Source organism: Triturus cristatus, chromosome 12 (assembly GCF_964204655.1).
Source record: "Triturus cristatus chromosome 12, aTriCri1.1, whole genome shotgun sequence".
Lineage (NCBI taxonomy): Eukaryota > Metazoa > Chordata > Amphibia > Caudata > Salamandridae > Triturus > Triturus cristatus.
Window position 1 is genome coordinate 636330560 of NC_140595.1, and position 18138 is coordinate 636348697.

Consider the following 18138-nt stretch of genomic DNA (forward strand, 5'->3'; position numbering starts at 1 on the left):
GGGACGTTACCAAACTGGAGGACCTACCCAACCCGGCCGAGTGGCACGTGGAGGGAGGCCCGTCCAGGGAGGAATTCTGCCAGGGCCAGAGGGAGTGCCCTACCCTTGAGGGGCTGAGGCGACAGGCCGAAGCCCAGGCAGCAGGGAACGTTGAAGGGAACTACAGTGTGTACTGGGAGGATGGCCTCCTCTACAGTGAACCCAAGGCACCCCTACATGGATCGTCACGAGCCTTGGTAGTCCCTCAACGTTATCGAGCCTTCCTTCTGGAGTTGGCTCACGAGATACCATTGGCAGGACACCTGGGGCAAGACAAGACCTTCGCCCGTCTTGTCCCACACTTTTATTGGCCTCAGATGAAAGTGTCGTCCGATACCTACTGCCGGACATGTGTGTCTTGCCAAGCCAGTGGGAAAACAGGGGTGAAGCTGAAAGCTCCCCTGGAACCACTTCCTGTCGTTAGAACCCCCTTTGAAAGGGTGGGCATCGACATTGTGGGTCCGTTAGATCCGCCAACGTCAGCTGGTCACAGGTTTATCCTGGTTCTGGTGGATCATGCCACACGGTACCCAGAGGCAATACCTCTGAGGACCATAACAGCACCTGTTGTGGCTAGGGCCCTAATGGGAATCTTTACCCGAGTGGGTTTTCCCAAGGAAGTTGTGTCCGACAGGGGGACCAACTTCATGTCAGCGTACATGCGGGCGATGTGGAAGGAGTGTGGAGTGACATACCGGTTCACCACTCCTTACCACCCCCAGACCAATGGTCCGGTGGAGAGGTTTAACAAAACCTTGAAAGGCATGATCAGAAGTCTGCCTGAAAGCCTGCGGAGGAAATGGGACGTCCTCCTGCCCTGTTTACTCTTTTCTTACAGGGAAGTGCCACAGAAGGGAGTGGGCTTCAGCCCCTTCGAGCTTCTGTATGGGCACCCTGTACGTGGACCTCTCAACCTGGTGAGAGACGGATGGGAAAGACCTCCCAGAAAGCTCCCCCAGGATGTGGTGAGCTACATGCTGGCCTTCCGGAGCCAAATGGCTAAGTTGTGGAAGCAAGCTTCTGACAACTTGGAAGCCAGCCAAGCAGTGATGAAGGCGTGGTCTGACCACAATGCTCACCCGGTGGAGTTGGAGCCTGGCCAGAAGGTGTGGGTGATCGAACCAGGAGAGCTTAGTGCCCTCCAGGATCGCTGGTCAGGACCCTTTGAGGTGTTGGAGAAGAAGGGTAAGGCTACCTACCGCCTCAAGCCCCACCACGAGAGGCCCGAAGTCATCTTGATGATGGTGACTGACGGAGGAGAGGACGTGGAAAGCGAGCCTCCCCCTGATTTGTTTGCGTCTCAAGAAAAGGATGGGTCGGTGGAGGGAGTGATTCTCTCCCCATCTCTAACTCCTGAACAGCAGGAGGACTGTCGCCAGGCCCTGGGGCAGTACTCTTCGTTGTTCTCCCTTGTCCCGGGTAGGACTCACCTGTGCGTCCATGACGTCGACACAGGAGACAGCCCACCTGTGAAGTCCAAGATCTACCGGATGTCAGACAAGGTGAAGGCCAGCATTCATAGTGAAGTCACTAAGATGCTGGAGCTAGGAGTGATCGAACCTTCTAGCAGCCCCTGGTCCAGTCCGGTGGTACTAGTACCAAAAGCTGCACCACCGGGTGCCCAACCGGAACTGAGGTTCTGTGTGGACTACCGGGGACTGAATTCAGTGACCAAAACTGATGCTCATCCGATCCCTAGGGCGGATGAATTGATTGACCGGCTGGGAGCTGCCCAATATCTAAGTACCTTTGACCTTACTTCTGGGTACTGGCAGATCTCTTTGACTGATGGAGCAAGGGAAAGGTCAGCCTTCTCCACGCCCAATGGCCACTACCAATTCTGTGTGATGCCCTTTGGGCTCAAGAACGCACCTGCCACGTTTCAGCGCCTGGTAAACCAGATCCTCACCGGAATGGAGAGTTTCTCTGCTGCTTATCTGGATGACATAGCCGTCTTCAGTAACAGCTGGGAGGATCACTTGCGTCACCTGCAAGCTGTTCTCCAGGCCCTGAGACAAGCTGGATTGACGATCAAGGCCAGCAAGTGCCAGATCGGGCAGGGGTCGGTAGTGTACCTTGGACACTTGGTGGGTAGGGGAGCGGTGCAACCCCTCCAGGCGAAGATCGAGGCCATCATGGCCTGGGAACCCCCCAAGACACAGACTGAGGTCCGAGCTTTTCTGGGCCCCACGGGATATTACCGCCGCTTCGTGAAGGGGTACGGTACCATCGTAGCCCCCCTCACGGAGCTCACGTCCAAGAAACAACCTCGACGGGTAGTCTGGACGGAGGCTTGTCAGCAGGCCTTTGTGAGATTGAAGAAAGCCATGTGCGAGGCCCCGGTCTTAAGGGCCCCAGACTTTTCCAAGGAGTTCATTGTCCAGACAGATGCATCAGAACATGGCATTGGGGCAGTGTTATCGCAACTCAATGAAGAGGGTCTGGATCAACCCGTGGTCTTCCTATCCCGGAGACTACTTCCCAGGGAACAGAAGTGGAGTGCAATAGAGCGTGAAGCCTTTGCAGTGGTATGGGCTCTGAAGAAGTTGCGGCCATATCTGTTTGGCTCGCACTTCCTAGTTCAGACCGACCACCGACCCCTTCGTTGGCTGATGCAGATGAAGGGGGAGAATCCCAAGTTGTTGAGGTGGTCTATTTCCCTACAGGGAATGGACTTTCAGGTGGAACATCGGCCTCTAGTGGACCACGCCAATGCAGACGGTCTCTCAAGATATTTCCGCCTTAGTGATGAGAACTCCCAAGGGGTTGGGTAGCTCTCCCCACTTTCAGCTGGGGGGGACGCGTGTTAGACCTGTCAGCCCTTTGGGTGGTCCCTCCTCATCATTATTTATTTTGTCCCACTTTTGCCTCAAACCCTGTTTGAATTTTTCCTTTTTGGGAACCACCAGACTTTTTAGTGTTGCTGCAGATTCAGGGAGCCATTTTATCTACCCCTGAAACTTCTGTCTGAGGGCCTGGAGCACAAAATGGTGGCCACCTGTGACATCACCAGCACCCACTGGAACCTACTAGCACCTTCCAGAACATTCCAGAACCCTGTGACAGTTGGAGGCGGTTTAGAATGTTGGGAAGCTAAGACAGAGAGTTGGCAGTTGGAGCTGGCAGTTGGCACCTGACTGGTGAAGGGAGAGCAGCAGAAACCTGAAGGAGGAAGGAGTGAGGCAGCAGGGGTGGAAACTTGTGCCTGGAGTGGGGTCCATAAACCCACCCTTGATACTAGTCCCTACTGACTGAGCCCAGCCTGAAGCCCTGTGTGGGGAGAAGCAAGAAAAACCATCTTAAGGACCTGGACAGCAGGAACAGGCCTTAGAAGCAAAGAACAGCAAAGTCCTGACCTGATTATTGGTTTCCCTGGAGTCCGACGTCGAGAAGCCTGAGACCCGGAGCCCGAGGTGGAGAAGCGGCGCTGACTGGAAAAGCAGACGTCGTACCCGGAGCCGCCAGAGGTCGAGAGAGGGCGCCGACGGAGGTCGGAGAAGTACCAGAGGTCGAGGAGGAAGTCACCCGAGGTCAAGTGAGCGGCGTCGACGGGGGAGTGAAGTCCGCCCTCCGGAGTCGCCGGAGACCGAGGTGAAGCGTGCCGGAGGTCGGGAGTGGAGTTCGCACTCCGGAGTCGCCGGAACCTGAGGAGAGGAGCACCGGAGGTCGGGAGTGAGGTCGCACTCCGGAGTCGCCGGAACCTGAGGAGAGGAGCACCGGAGGTCGGGAGTGGAGATCGCACTCCGGAGCCGCCGGAAGTCGACATCGAGCCAAGGCCGGCCGACGTCATCGAAACTGAGGTCGCCATCGGACCGGAGCCGCCCGAAGTCGACATCGAGCCAAGACTGCCCGACGCCATCGAATCGGAGGTCGAGATCGAGCCGAGGCCGCCGACATCGAACCGGAACCGCCTACCGGCGTCGTCAAGAACTGACATTGCGCCGAGGCCGCCGACATCGAACCGGAACCGCCTCACGGCGTCGACACGACTCCAGCGGCGTCGGAGCTTCAGAAAAAGGGCAGTAAGTGGAATAGAGGGCGCCAAAGGCCCTGTGGAATCCTAAGAGACTACTCTAGGGGTTAGAGAGGTGCTGGAACCAGCTGGACTGTGCCAGGGGTGAGCTGAGACTAATTTAGAGGGCTTGTGTAGAGTGAGAGAGCCAGGTCTCTGGTATTCCCCCCTTGATCTACCTCAGTTTAGGCCTCAGCCTTGTCCAAGCCAGGGAGTAGACACCCTCAAGCCTTCCACATCCCCACAAGCTGTGCCTGGGCCAAATCAGCCCATAGAAATTTAAATGTGATCTGATTCCATGAGTGTCACTGTCAGCTTTTAATTATTTATTGAGGGCACTGTATTTATTGTATTTAACCTATTTATTGCTTCACTGTATTTATTGTTCCATAGTATTTATGGTCGCACAATATTTATTGGTTTACAGTATTTATTGCCTCAGAATATTTAATTGCCTGTATGTATTGCACTTATATTTATGCCTTCCTTATTTATGATCACCCCTATTTATTGAATCATTAACCCCTTCGATGCTGCGCAGATTCCGCCGCTGTGCTGACGGAATCTTGCGCGGGTGTGGTCATGACGGAATGGTTCCGTCATGAGCACAGCTCAACCGTGGGTCATGACGGAACCATTCCGTCATGAGCACCGAAGGGGTTAAGACAGTATTTATTTGATCAGCACTATTTAAAAAGCTTTGTATATTGTGATTGTGTATTATTTATCTAATCAGCAACTAAGAGAAAAAGAAGATAAAGCAAGATATTTTCATAATTTTTACGGTGTAGAGTCGTTTTTGGAACGGATGCACGCATGGTTATTGTATGGGTATGTCGTATGCTTAGCACGGTGCCTGATTCCTGACCACTCGAGCCAAGCTACCACTGTATGTCCTGGAAAGACCCCGTTACCACCAACCTCTTCCGGTGTGGGAGTGGAGTATTTCCAACAGACACCAACCTGGTGCTTGGATCTCTTAATTTTAAGTGCTGGTGCTTTGAGGTCGAGTAGCTTGCGAGCGAGTTTTCACCTCTGACTCATCTTTAGCTCATGGCGAGGGTTACTTTCTAAAGTTATGTGTCCTCCACCTCCTTGTCATTCCTTTTACTCTCCAGTATGTGCTTTACTCAGTTCAGTTCTATTTTCTTCACTTCAGGTACGTGTGACTTATGCCCGCCTTATCCCTACTTTCCATATCCAGCAGCTCGGGAGCCCCTGGGTCTTTGTTGTCTATTTTGAGCAGGCCTCTGCAATTCCTCTGATTGCACTTGTGATCCGTGACAGGACCTGTTCCTCTCTGGGTAGAACCAGACAAGCTGAAGGTCTTGATTAAACAAGGAGTACACTTTGTGTGATACCAGGCTCTCTTGAATGCTCATTTCCAGATATGGATCCTATGTTGCACTACAGTCCCTGCCCAATGTTGGCAAGCAAGGGTGTTTTATATGGTGCTATGACTCGTCTCCTTATTTTCCATTGCAGTGATAACACCTGTTAAGCTTATTGTTTCAACAGATTTCCTCCTCCATTACTTGTCATCTGGCCTATGTTCTGGGCATTGATTACTGTTTTTGTGGGCGTTCCTAGGTCTCCTGGGTATTGCCCCGCAGTTGAATTTATTGAAATGTTGGTACCATCATTGTCAATCATAGCCGTAAGTTCCCATAAGACCTTCTACCTGCCCAAGTAGGGGTTGGGTCTTGACGTTGTTTTGTCTTTTGCGAGCGCTCGCGGGACTGTGCACTGTGCTGCAGCCGCCATCCTATTATCTTGCCCCGCAGCCCGGCTCTCCTCCTGCGGCGCTACTTTTTACCTCAGGGGACTCTGCTACATCCTTGGAGCTGACAGGGGGCCTTTTTCAGCCCGTGGCTGGTGAGAAATGTTAGGGCTACTTGTCCACCACCATCTTGATTTAGGCTACGCTCAAGACAAAAGATTTAGCACCAACTTGAGTTAAGGCAGTAACCCCACACCTACTTTAGAAGTATAAACCGCCACCCCAGCAAGAAGGTCCACATTTTCTTAAAGGAGACCTGAAACCAGATTAATTGTCACAGAAGTCTATATCGGAAACTTTATAGAGAGGACGAAGAGCCGCAACCAGATACCGCCATAGTATCACTAAGAGGAAGAATTCATGGCTTTGATTAATATCCTGTTAGCCTGATGCTCAACAGAAATTAGCAAATCTGCTATTTTACGGATCACCTCTTTGGACAACATACTAAGCAAGATGTTTCACAGGACGAAAGAAGCAGAGACATGAAAGGCTGTTGGCCTAGAAGTGTAGCAGACAGAATGTGAATTCCCTGTACTTCTAGACCTGGCTTGGGTTGATATTTTACTTCATGTGACCTCTCCAGTCTGTTTTAGAGAGACAGACTTTGTGTAGAATGATGTTTCTCATAGAAAGATAGTCTCCAGTCTGGAGTACCCACAGGAGAGGCACAATTAGCTGTCTTCTCCTCAGTATCAGCATCCACAATAAACAGTGATCTGGAAAGAGACAAAAGGTTGGCCTTGCCCAAAGGAACCTTCATACTCTAAACAACAGAAACTGAAGTTCCACCCTTCACCCCACCATCAACCAAATGGCACTGTTCAGGAAGACTAGTTCGCAACCCCTTTCAGAAAGACCTAATTGAATTTTTAAAGGGAGCCCTATCTCCTACGTCTGCATTTCAGTGTCTGTCTCCTCCCTCCTGCTTCGGAAATGTTAGCAATATACTTCCACCGTCTAGGAAAATAACCAACCTTCCAATTTGTGCAGGTGAATAGGTGTGGCCTTCCAAAATGGAACCAGTAGGCCTCCATTTTTCTGTTTCACTCGTACAAAAAATGTATGTACCGCACAGTCCACAGATACATTATATAAACTTGGAAAACTAGCCGAAGGAGCTGGCTTAGCCCAAAGATGCTGAACTTAACAAAAGTGGGCCAATAGGTCTCCACTCCAGTAACCTAAATAAAAAAATTCTGATCACAGGCACTTATTCATCAAAACAGTATATTGCCACCACCACTCTATATGCTTAATCCATGGTATGGGATGCTAGTCCAATGTCACCCAAATTAAGGTCACTTGTTCCCCACCAGGTCAGAAGACAGGTCAAGGACCTCGCTCGTGTCAGAACAGGCATACACCTTCATAGAAACACCAGATTAGCACGAGGCTAGGTTCTAAATTGAAAACCAGGGTACCAGATACTCTGTCAATCACTCGGGTCAAGGGGGGGGGCATGACTATGCCATGTAGGTAACCTACTTGTCCCAACAATCTAAATCAAACAGTAAAGACTTTCTTAAAGCACTTTTAGATAGTCCTCTTCATAACTATGTGCACTGTAGTTAGCAATTTGTGGTTAAACCTGAACACAAGTCCTTGTGGGCCTAGTTTAAAGATCTTAAAGGGGCAGACGTTGTACCATATTGCAAATATGTGAATTAGATAAATCCTTATTAATGACTCAAAATTCATTTGATTAACGCAGTATTTTAGCTAGAAGTTTAAAATCGGTGTCAGAGTACTCATTGTACCAATTGCTAACATTTTGCTTGTCTTTAGGTCTGGTGGTCAGATTCTTCAGTAACCTCTGTTACGAAATTATCTACAGAAGCAACTGAATTTATCTTAAAGGTAAGAGTGTATGATTTATATTCTTTGGTATGTCTAGTAGATAAGTGCAAAATTAATTCATAATGAATATAATTTATTTAATTGTATTTGGAGATGTAGCCAACTACTTACTGAAAAAAATGCACTTACACAGAACACTCAGTAAAATAATTCAGTTGTCTTTTACAATGAGACACAACAAAGTAGTTACCAGTATGTAGCCTATGAGTGTGTGAAGCATTTATCTCACAACTTGTTTATAAATAAGCTCAGAAAAAAGTGGTTCAGGGTCTGCTACAGAGCATTGCATAATCATTTTATGCTTCAATCATTTTTTAGCAGTTTTACACCATACGAAGGGCATACCCATCTAACTTCCCCAAACCCCTGTACCCCTCACCAGTTCCCTGGAAAAAGGATTCCTCACACCATTCCCTATCCATCTGCGTATCCGTATGTTGGGTCTAGTCGCTCTCATAGGGGGTCCCGGAATCTGCGATATTGGGATGTATTAACTAAGCCTATAGCCCGCTATCTCCATGGACAAGTAAGTCCTCTTTAATCTCTGTTGAGGTAGTTTAATACCTTTTCTAAAGCATAGTAAATTGATCATGTATCCAGTATTTCTGATAGATACATCTGCCGGAGGATTCTCTCCTACGTCAACGAGGACATCAAAATATGGCTCTGCTCACGACTCCGCATGATGTCATCGGAGCCATAAGAAGACCTCGCCGGCGTGCTGACGTCAGTTCCCTTTTTTCCACGCCATCGACACAACGGTTTTTCCTAGGCTCTCCATAATCTAGGAGATTTCTTCCTTATTTATGGTACAACTTTGTTGCAGGTGAAGATGTCTCCTCAATGGAAGTCAGGATTCAAGCCCTGCAAGAAATGCAAGGGTCAAATGTCCATCACCGACCCATACGAAGATTGCCCTTGATACTTGTTGTCTGATTATGATGTTGACGCCTGCTCGTCGTGTCAGCAGATGACCATGAAGGCTTTAAAAGAAAGGGAGGCAAAGCTTTTCATGGCAAAGGCTAAAATGCAGAAGAGAAGTCTCCGAAGGTCCCGGCCTTGATCGGTGTCCACGTCTCCCCATACTTCAAGGTCGTCCAAACGGAAACAAAAAGAAGCGGCGCCATTGTTCTCTGTGTCGCTCTTCCAGGGATGGTTCACCAAAGTCTTTGTCCCCGGGTTCGAAGACTCATGAGGGAAGAGTGAAAATATCTCCGACTCATCTACAGGGGTTCCTTCGGGTCCAAGGCTGGCAACTCTGAAAGAACGGCCTCTGCTGGAGCCAGATTCGGATCCAGTGGTTCCTCTAAAGCCTCTGCCACCATTACCACCCAACAAAGAACAGGAATTTCTGGCGTTCCCGACTATTTTTAGCATTTTTGCGAGGGCTGTGACTCCACCTGGTGCGCCACCTGGCCCCATGCGTCCACTTTCATTCTCTGTAGGAGGATTTCCAATAGGCGCCTTTAATGCCGGTGACTCCGGTGAGCTGGCCTCCGGGGGCGTTGAGACAACTGATGCTGTTGCCAATGCAAGAAGAGCAAGAGATGTTTTGACTCAGATTGATCCTTCATTGGTGCTTTCTGGATCTGGATCGCCCGAAACCAATTCCACGACCTTCTGAGCAATCGCCGGCATTGTTGCCAAAGTCACCAATGGCACTTCTGATGCTGCCAACTCCAAGGAAAAGGTCTTAAAGAGTGGCTCAGAGGCTTTTGGAGAAAGAGTGGTATTTGTGTGAAAATCATGTTGAAGCCGGTGAGACTGCGGTTTTGGCTCCAGATTTTGAAGAGCTGAAGGTGGCAAGCAGTCTGGATACCTCTCCAGAGTGGGAATTGCTATCCCCAAAGGGTATTGCGCCACCTGAGGTGACATCTTATCACTCTGCGATCAGAAAGGTGGCAGAAAATTTAGAGTCGCTTCTACCTTTTGCTGAATTGAAGTTAATTTTATTGACTGAGGTGCTTGATTCGCCCACATCATCTGAGCTGCTGTTCCCATTTAATGAGGCTCTTACTGAACCTATCCTTGAAATATGGCAAAAGGCTCTGTCTTAAGTAGCAGTGTCAAGGTCCATTAGGAGGTACAAGCTGGCTCCAGGGGATCCATTGTTTTTGTCGACACATCCCGTGCCTGAAAGCTTGGTACTACAGGCTTCTTGTTTCACCAAACTGTCGCCTGGCTGTTGCTCTAAGCAGATGGCGCAATCTGCTAAGAAAGTCTTCTCTGGTAGTATGGCTCCAAAATCAACCAATGCGACATGTTTATTAGGGCGCTATATTCAGGCTTTAATGAACTCGACAAGGAAAATAGTTGTGAAGTTGCCTGGGGATCTCTAAGGACATTTTTCGGAGCTCCTGAATGATACTCAAGCAGCTGCTCGCCAGGTGATAGTCGAGTCTGGACACAGCTGACTCTTTGGCAAAGGCTATAGGTTCCTCTGTAGCCACAAGGAGACACGCCTGGTTAGGCTTCTTGCCAGATGTACAGGCAACATTAATGGCTTTGCCCTTCGATGACTCATGGCTGTTTGGTGCCAAGGCGGATGATTCTGCTCTGTAAAGATTTAAAGAATGTAAAGCAACAGCGAGGTCCTTGAGTCTTCAGTTGCAACCTAAGGACTACAGACAGTTCTGTAGGTATTTGGGTTTCAGATGGAACTTGTCCTTTCAAAGGGAGAAGTTTGCAGCAACATCAGCAGGCATCCAATCCCCTTTACAGTATCTACAGGGGAAAGGGAAGAGGTCATCAGCGTTGATCTGCCCATCAACCAGCCTCCTCCTCCTCCTCCCCAGTCAATGTTGCAGAAAAGCAGCGCTCGCTTCTAGCTTCACCATCTTACAACATGCTTGTCCAGTGGGAGGACGTGTGGCCTGTTTTCTGTCTCACTGGAGGTCTGTCACTACAGACCTCTGGGTTTTAGACATTGTAGATAATGGGTATGCCCTACCCTTCCAGGAATATCTCCCTCCCTTTCCTCCCCAGCAAGGCTGTGCTCTGAAGAGCATCTTCTACTCCTCCAGCAGGAGGTGCAAATGCTGCTTCAGAAGGGCGCAATAGAATTGGTTCCAGAGCAGGCACTGGGTTAGGGATGTTATTCTCGATACTTTCTGATTCCCAAAAAGGTCGGTCGTTTACGGCTGATCCTCGACCTCAGGATTTTGAACTTGTTCTTCAAACAGGAAAACTTCAAAAGTTGACCCTAGCACAAGTGCTTCATGTGCTGGAGAAGGAAGACTGGGTGGTTTCGATCTCTGCACATCCTATTCATAGGAGCAGTACTGGACACTGCATTGAGTCATGACTTCCCACCTCCTCAGAGAATTCAGGACATTCAGGCTATGATTCTGCTGTTTCAGAACCGAGCTTTTATTCCAGTCCTGAAGGTCTTGCACCTGCTTGCCTCCTGCATTCTGTTGGTCAACCATGCACACTGGCACATGAGGGATCTTCAGAAGTGCCTCCGCAGGCAGTGGTTTCAGAACAATGGAGATCTCAAGGAGTTGTCAAGATCTCCAGAGAGACTGCCGCGACTCTTCAATGGTGGGGGGTGCTTGGTAATCTGTCTCAAAGGAACCCGTTACACCCTCCACCTCTTGTGGCTACAGTAATAACGGATCCCGCCACTCTAGGGTGGGGAACTTATCTGGGGTAGTTGGAGAGCAAAGGTCTCTGGTCTCCACAGGAAAGATTGTTGCATATCAATCTTCTGGAATTGCAGGCGATACATCTGGCTCTCAAGGCCTTCCTCCCTTCCCTTCCCTTCGCTGTCGGATAATTCAAATCTTAACAGACAACACTTCCATGATGTGGTATATAAACAAACAGGGAGGAGTAGGTTTGTATCTTCTCTGCAGAGAAACTCTGCAACTCTGGTCCTCAGTTCAGGACGACGACACCATAGTCGACGAAGACAATACTACCATCGACGACGACACCGTCGTCGACTGGAGATGGTCCAACGATGGCAATCCCACCGGCTGTGACAGTACCGTCGACTATCACTGGTTTTCCATCAACGACGGCCCCTTCGACGATGAAAATTTCTCCGTCGACGACGACAAAATCCAGTTTATTATGCAGGACCGTCAACCCCGTTCCAGCAATCTGCACAACCTCAATTCAGGACACCAAATATTTCTCCGCTACCGCCCAGCAATCTTTTGGATGTTGAGGATTTGGATGAGGACGAAGGCCAGTTTCGAGCTGCACGTAGTCCTTCTGAACTGAATGTTAAATATCAGGAAGAGGATGAATACGACGATGAACAGTATTACCAGCATTATCCGACCCCTCCTGTTCACTACCAACAATATTTTTAAAAACAGCCTAGACAGCAGCCTGCGTAATTTCCTCCAGCGTTAAATCTAGATCTTCAGAATATGTTGACAGACTATATGAGAAAGTTTCCACCTCAAGAGGATGTTGTCGTATCTCCCCCACCTCCGCAGATAGCTCCACAAGCACCGCTGTCTCCACCTCCGGTCACTCCTGGGATGGCACCATGTCCCATGACTCCTCTTCCTCCCAGAGAAGACCCTACTACGTCTGATGATGAGCAGGAAGGATAGGTACCAGACCCTCCTCCACCAGCGGACGAATGGGATGACTACATAGCGCCAACGCCATCCCCACCGCCTCCTCATCCTTCGGACTCCCCTCCTGAGGATATCGGAGGATTCCATAATATTATGGACAGAGCCGCTAACAGGTTTCATCTGCCAACAATTGTGCATCAATTGGATTGTTTCCTTTATGATTATAAGGATCAGGCAAGAAAGACTGTCCGGTCAATACCCATCATTGACCATATCTGGCAAGAAGGGATCAAGGTCATGAAGGCACCAGCTTCCGTGGTTCCTGTGCTGCCAAGGTTGCATACAAAATATAGAGCACTGGAGGGCTCTCCTGCGTGTCTTACAAGTCACCCTAAACCGTACTTGGTGATCTCTCAGGCAGGTCAGAGACGATCAAAAAATCCATCTACGCCTATCATTTCTCCTCCAGACAAGGAAGGTCGACGCCTTGATTCAATTGGGAAAAGATTCTCTTCAATGGCGGCAGTCTCAGTTAGGACGGCTAACGCTTTGGCCATTTTAGCCCGTTATGATCGACAAATGTGATCCGACATCGGTTCAATGAAGGAGGTTTTCCCGGAAGATAGCAAGGGAGTTTCTTAAAATACTCACGGAAGTAGAGAGAGCAGCGTCTGAAATAACTGACATTGCTATGGACATTGCCACAACTGGTTTCAGACCGTTATCTGGCGCTGCCGTTTTATGGCGTCAAGGTAAAGGCAACAAATTTCCGCCCGGAAGTCCAGACCAAGATATTGGATATGGTCTATGATGGTGACAGCCTATTCGGCAGCCATATTGATGAGGCACTTACCGCCATTAAGAATGATACTGACACTGCTAAGGCGCTTGGAACCCTGTAGTATCGCAAGGTGCCCTTTTAAGGTGCCTGAGGTAGGGGCTTCTCCAATTATAGGGGGACTTACCAACGTTCCCAGTCCTATCAACCGCAATACTGTCAGGGATATCAGCAGCAATCATACCGTCAAGCGAATACAGCTGGTTTCTCCAGGCAAGGCTTCAAACAAAATCTGGGATCCCAAGGCCGTGACACCGGCCGCAAGCAGTGATTGCAACAGGGTACCAGCTGCTTTTTCTTTCCCCCTGAATGGTGCGACAATCTCCGAGCAGATCGACCAGTGGCGAGACATCACTTCAGACAAGTGGGTCCTGGATCTCATCTCTTATGGACACTCATTGGAATTCATCCAAGAACCGCCCAATACCACTCCCAGGGGATCGCACCCCCCTCACCTTCACTTACTCAAAAAAAGAAGCACGTGTCATGCTTCAGAAAGGGGCAATAGAAAAGGTCCTTTTTTCCCAAAGGAGGAAAGGCTTTTACTCCCGCTTCTTTCTCATTCGCAAAAAGTCGGGAGAGTGGAGGCCTATCCAAGACCTCAGAAAATTGAACACATTTCTTAAGAGTCAAACATTCAGGATGGTTACTCTTTTAGACATCCTACGACGCCTCAACAAGGGCGATTTCATGACTTCATTGGATGTCGAGGATGCATATTTCCATGTCCCTGTTCATCGGAAACACAGGAAGTTCCTGAGGTTCACAGTGGCTGGTACCCACTATCAGTCCTTCCATTTGGCCTCAAATTGGCCCCACAGACGCTCACAAAATTCCTAGCTCCAGTGGCAGCAGCAATGAGAAGCAAAGGTAATCGGGTATTCCCTTACCTCGACGACTGGCTGCTAAAGGCGCCTTCCTCTCGCCTAGTGGAGAATGCAACAAACGATTGCATCACTCTTTTTCACAAACTGGATCTCTCAGTCAATTTTGGGAAATCTTCAATTCTCCCAAACCGGATAACAACATTTCTGGGAGCCAAGCTGGACACCATCCAAAACAAAGCTTTAATTTCAGAGGAAAGGCAACAAAGGTTACGAGCATTAGCACTCAAGCTGTACAGAAAAAAGTGCGTTTCTGTGAGTGTGTTCAAATCTCTACTGGGAATGCGCTCTTCCGCAATAGATCTCGTGCCGCTAGCTTGATTACACATGAGACCTCTTCAAGAGGAATTACAGCGTCCATGGATTCAAACCTCAGGTTCCTTCGACGACATAATCAACGTCACTTCTCGAATGAAGGAGGCCCTAAGGCGGTGGACTCAGACTTCACATCTGTCCCAAGGCCAGTCTTTTCCCCCACTCATCCCAGATTAGGTAGTAACAGATGCTTCTATGGAAGGTTAGGGAGGACACTTACAGGACCTGCAAGTGCAAGGGAAGTGGTCCTTGGCTCAGCGGCAGATGCACATAAACAAACTGGAACGGAAAGCCATTTTCTTATCTCTTCGGGCTTTCTTTCCTCGAATACAAGGGTCGTCGGTGTTGATCCGGACAGACAACACCACAAGCATGTTTTATATCCACAAGCAAGGAGGTACAAAATCTCGAACTCTGTCACAGAATGCGCAACAGTTGTGGAACTGGCTGACGCTCCACCACATTTCCCTGACAGCAGAGCATCTCCGGAATACCTTGGCGTATACCTTGAGCAGAACGAGCGACAGCTGTCACGAATGGGAGCTGGGACAAGCACAGCTGGACGAGATATTTGCAATCTAGGGGAAGCCAGCGCTAGACCTATTTGCAACCCAGCTCAACTCTAAATGCCAGTTCTTCGCAAGCAGATTCCCTCTCCCAAACTCGCGGGGGAATGCTCTTTTGATGTGCCGGTCAGGGATCTATGCATACACATTTGCCACCCATTCCTCTGATACCCAGGGTGCTCACGAAGATGAAAAGGGAGCATTGCCGCATTCTGCTGATAACCCCCAGGTGGCCCAGACAGCACTGGTACACGGAACTCCTCCTTCTTTCGGAATCGCAGCTCATCCGTCTGTTGCCAACTCTGTGGACAAAGAACAAGGGCCAAGTGCGTCACCCGGAGCCAGCTTCTCTGCAACTGCATGCATGGCTCCTGAATTCTTTGAATTTAGAGATTTGAGCATTGCACAAGACTGCAAAGACATTATTGGCAAATCTAGAGCTGAAAGCACCAGTAAGACTTACAGGCTTAAGTCGAAATGCTTCTGAGTATGGTGAAACGCAAGGCGATAGATCCATTTCTCTCTGCTCCAGAAGAGATCCTGCCTTATTTGCTTTCTCTAGCAAAATCTGGTCTTGCACACTCGTCAGTCCGAGTTCACCTGGCTGCTATATCAAGATAAAGACGATCGCCTCATACTCCACCTTTATGGTCATGAAGAGTCATAAAGCAATTTATGGAAGGCCTCTTTAGAGCTTTTTCACCCATCAAAGCTCCACCTCCGGAATGGCAGCTTAATGTGGTGTTGTCTCAGTTGCTAAAACCACCATTCAAGCCCATTCACAAGGCAGAATTGAAGTACTTGACCTGGAAAATCACACTTCTTCTAGCACTTACTTCGACAAGAAGTGTTAGTGAAATACAGGCCTTCGCCATATCCCATCCGTTCTTGCGCTTCACGGATCAAATGGTAATTCTGAGGACGAACCCAAAGTTCATCCCTAAAGTCCCTATGCAATTCCATTTGAATGAGCCAGTCATTCTGAGGACGTTCTTCCCTAACCCTTCCACGCCGGGGGAAACAGCATTACACACTCTAGACCTCAAGAGATGCCTTAAATTTTATTTGCAAAGAACTAAAGACATAAGGAAATCAAATCAGCTATTCATAGCTTATGGTCAAAGCTGTCAAGGCACTGCAGTCTCTAAAGCTACTATATCCAGGTGGATAGTGAGCGCAATTCAATTTTGCCATGACAAGGCTGGCAAGCCATTATCAAGAACTGTGAGAGCGCACTCCACTAGAGCAGTTTCAGCATCACCTGCTCTATTTGACGGAGTGCCACTTGAAAAAATCTGCAGAGCTGCTATGTGGAAGACGACGCACACGTTTGCGCAGCATTACTGCCTGGAGTCATCACAACGTGCTGACACATTTGTGGGACAGGCAGTGTTAAGGAAGCTATTTTCTTAAGGTAAGGTTTGATTGCAGTCTGTCTCTTAAATGTATCTATGCATAATGGTTTTTACTACTTTGCTTGTTAATAATACAAGTATTCTATGCACTGTTTTATGCTCAAATCTTTGCTCTTTGGATTAATATTGCATGTGAGGTTGTTCTAGCACTACCCACCGTCCACAAGGTTGCTTTCCTCTGACAAACATACATAGGTCCACATTTTATGAATGGTGGTGGTGGTGGCGGCGGTGGCACAGGCACATATATATAGATAAGGAACTGCTTACTAGTCTGATTCAGGCATGTGAATCTATGAAAGATAACCCAATACTGGATAAGAAACAAGTTATTTACCTGTATCTACAGTTATCCAGTATTGGTATCTTTCATAGATTCACATGCAATCCACTCTCCTCCCCGGTGAGGCCCCTCTAAGATACAGTACTGACTATACTCGTGCTGAAAAATCTGAGGGACTCTGCCTCTCTTGGAAAGGTTCTAGAGGGTGCTGGGTGCTGACTGGCTGAGTTTTCAGTTTGGTTTTTTTTGTAAAAGGAGACTAGTAGGCTATAGAGTATATGGTTGCTACCCTAATAGCCTATGGAAAGGTACTATTTACTACTTACTACTTTGTTATTTATGTACCGCGGGATTCCCACTATGACAATGGGGAATAATTAAGGCATGTGAATCTGTGAAAGATACCAATACTGGATAACTGTAGTTACAGGTAAGTAACTTGTTTCTTAGCTGTCGTACCACATGCTCCGTACTATACAGAGTCCAGTTTTCTACTTTCTTTGTCTTGTGGGACCATAATCAAAGGGTTAGTTGAGTGGACTTTCCTTGCAGCCAAGACCACCACAGAATCAGGAGGTGGATTAGAACATAGCAGGAACAGATCTACTCAGGAGGTCTGTATTTTTTCTGGAGCCTAGATGGATCTGCTTTCGCTGAAGCTGCTGGAAGGAATAGCTCAATACCTGGTTATGATAAGCCTGAAAATAGAGGCAGGAGTGGTATAGATGAGGAAGGTTAGTGAAGGGTTTCACAAATCACCACTGTTTTGTTGTTGAGGCAGCTGGTATTGGAATGTTCCATTTTTTTGCTCCCTGTGCGAGAACTTTTTTAACAGTATTTTTCGTCAGTTGGTGAAACACTTCGCCGGAGGAGTGTCAGTCAAAGTGGGTTAAAACTTTCTTGTGTCCAAAGACTTCTTTGGGAAACATTAACGAGTCCTGGATCTTCATCTGGGTCAGTATCTGTGCCTGCATCTAGATGAGTGCCTCGACAAAGAGTGTCTAGAACTGTAACTGGGATGTCTTAATGTCGCCCTTGATCGAAGACGAGATCTAGGCTTTGGTTAAGGAGTCTTAGGTCTTTGTGGTAGTACTGGTGGGCCTTAGCGGGGTAGGATCTTCCAAAAGTGCCTCAGTCTGAGGAAAAGTTGGAGGTGAAGGACGCAGAGAAGGAGCTGACAGGGCTGGTGGTTCCTATGGAGGAAGCTGTGGAGAATCTTGAATGACCATTGGCGATGATCTGGAATAAGTTTGTGAATAGTCTGTGTCAGAAGTTGATGGTTACCTTCTCGCTCTCATTCTTCGGACCCAAACATCAAATGTGGTATGCCTTGATGCCGAAAGGCTTCTCGAAGTAGAGTGCCTCCTATGCCTTGGTGTCATGGAATCAGTGCTTAATTTGTAAAATTTGAAGTGCAGGTGCTCAAATCTTTGTCGGAGGCCACACCTACTTTTTCTTTGGCTCCACCCACTTCCTCCACTGGCTCCACCCACTTCCCCTATTAGCTCCACCCACATCGTCAACTGGCACTGCGAAAAGTCAGATGAATTTCAGCAAGGGAGCCTGCCTTCCTCATAGTACCTCCCTCTTGCTACCATGCTTCTGTTT

General features: G+C 48.4%; 1 protein-coding gene across 1 annotated transcript in view; it reads left to right on the forward strand.

Moving 5' to 3' along the window:
• ZCCHC14 (zinc finger CCHC-type containing 14) overlaps positions 1-18138 on the forward strand; it is a 680296-nt gene that overhangs the window by 198254 nt on the left and 463904 nt on the right. Inside the window, exon 4 of the mRNA XM_085639437.1 lies at positions 7620-7691. Within this exon, the coding sequence (XP_085495563.1) occupies positions 7620-7691 (72 nt within the window). The remainder of the gene's footprint in view (positions 1-7619; positions 7692-18138) is intronic.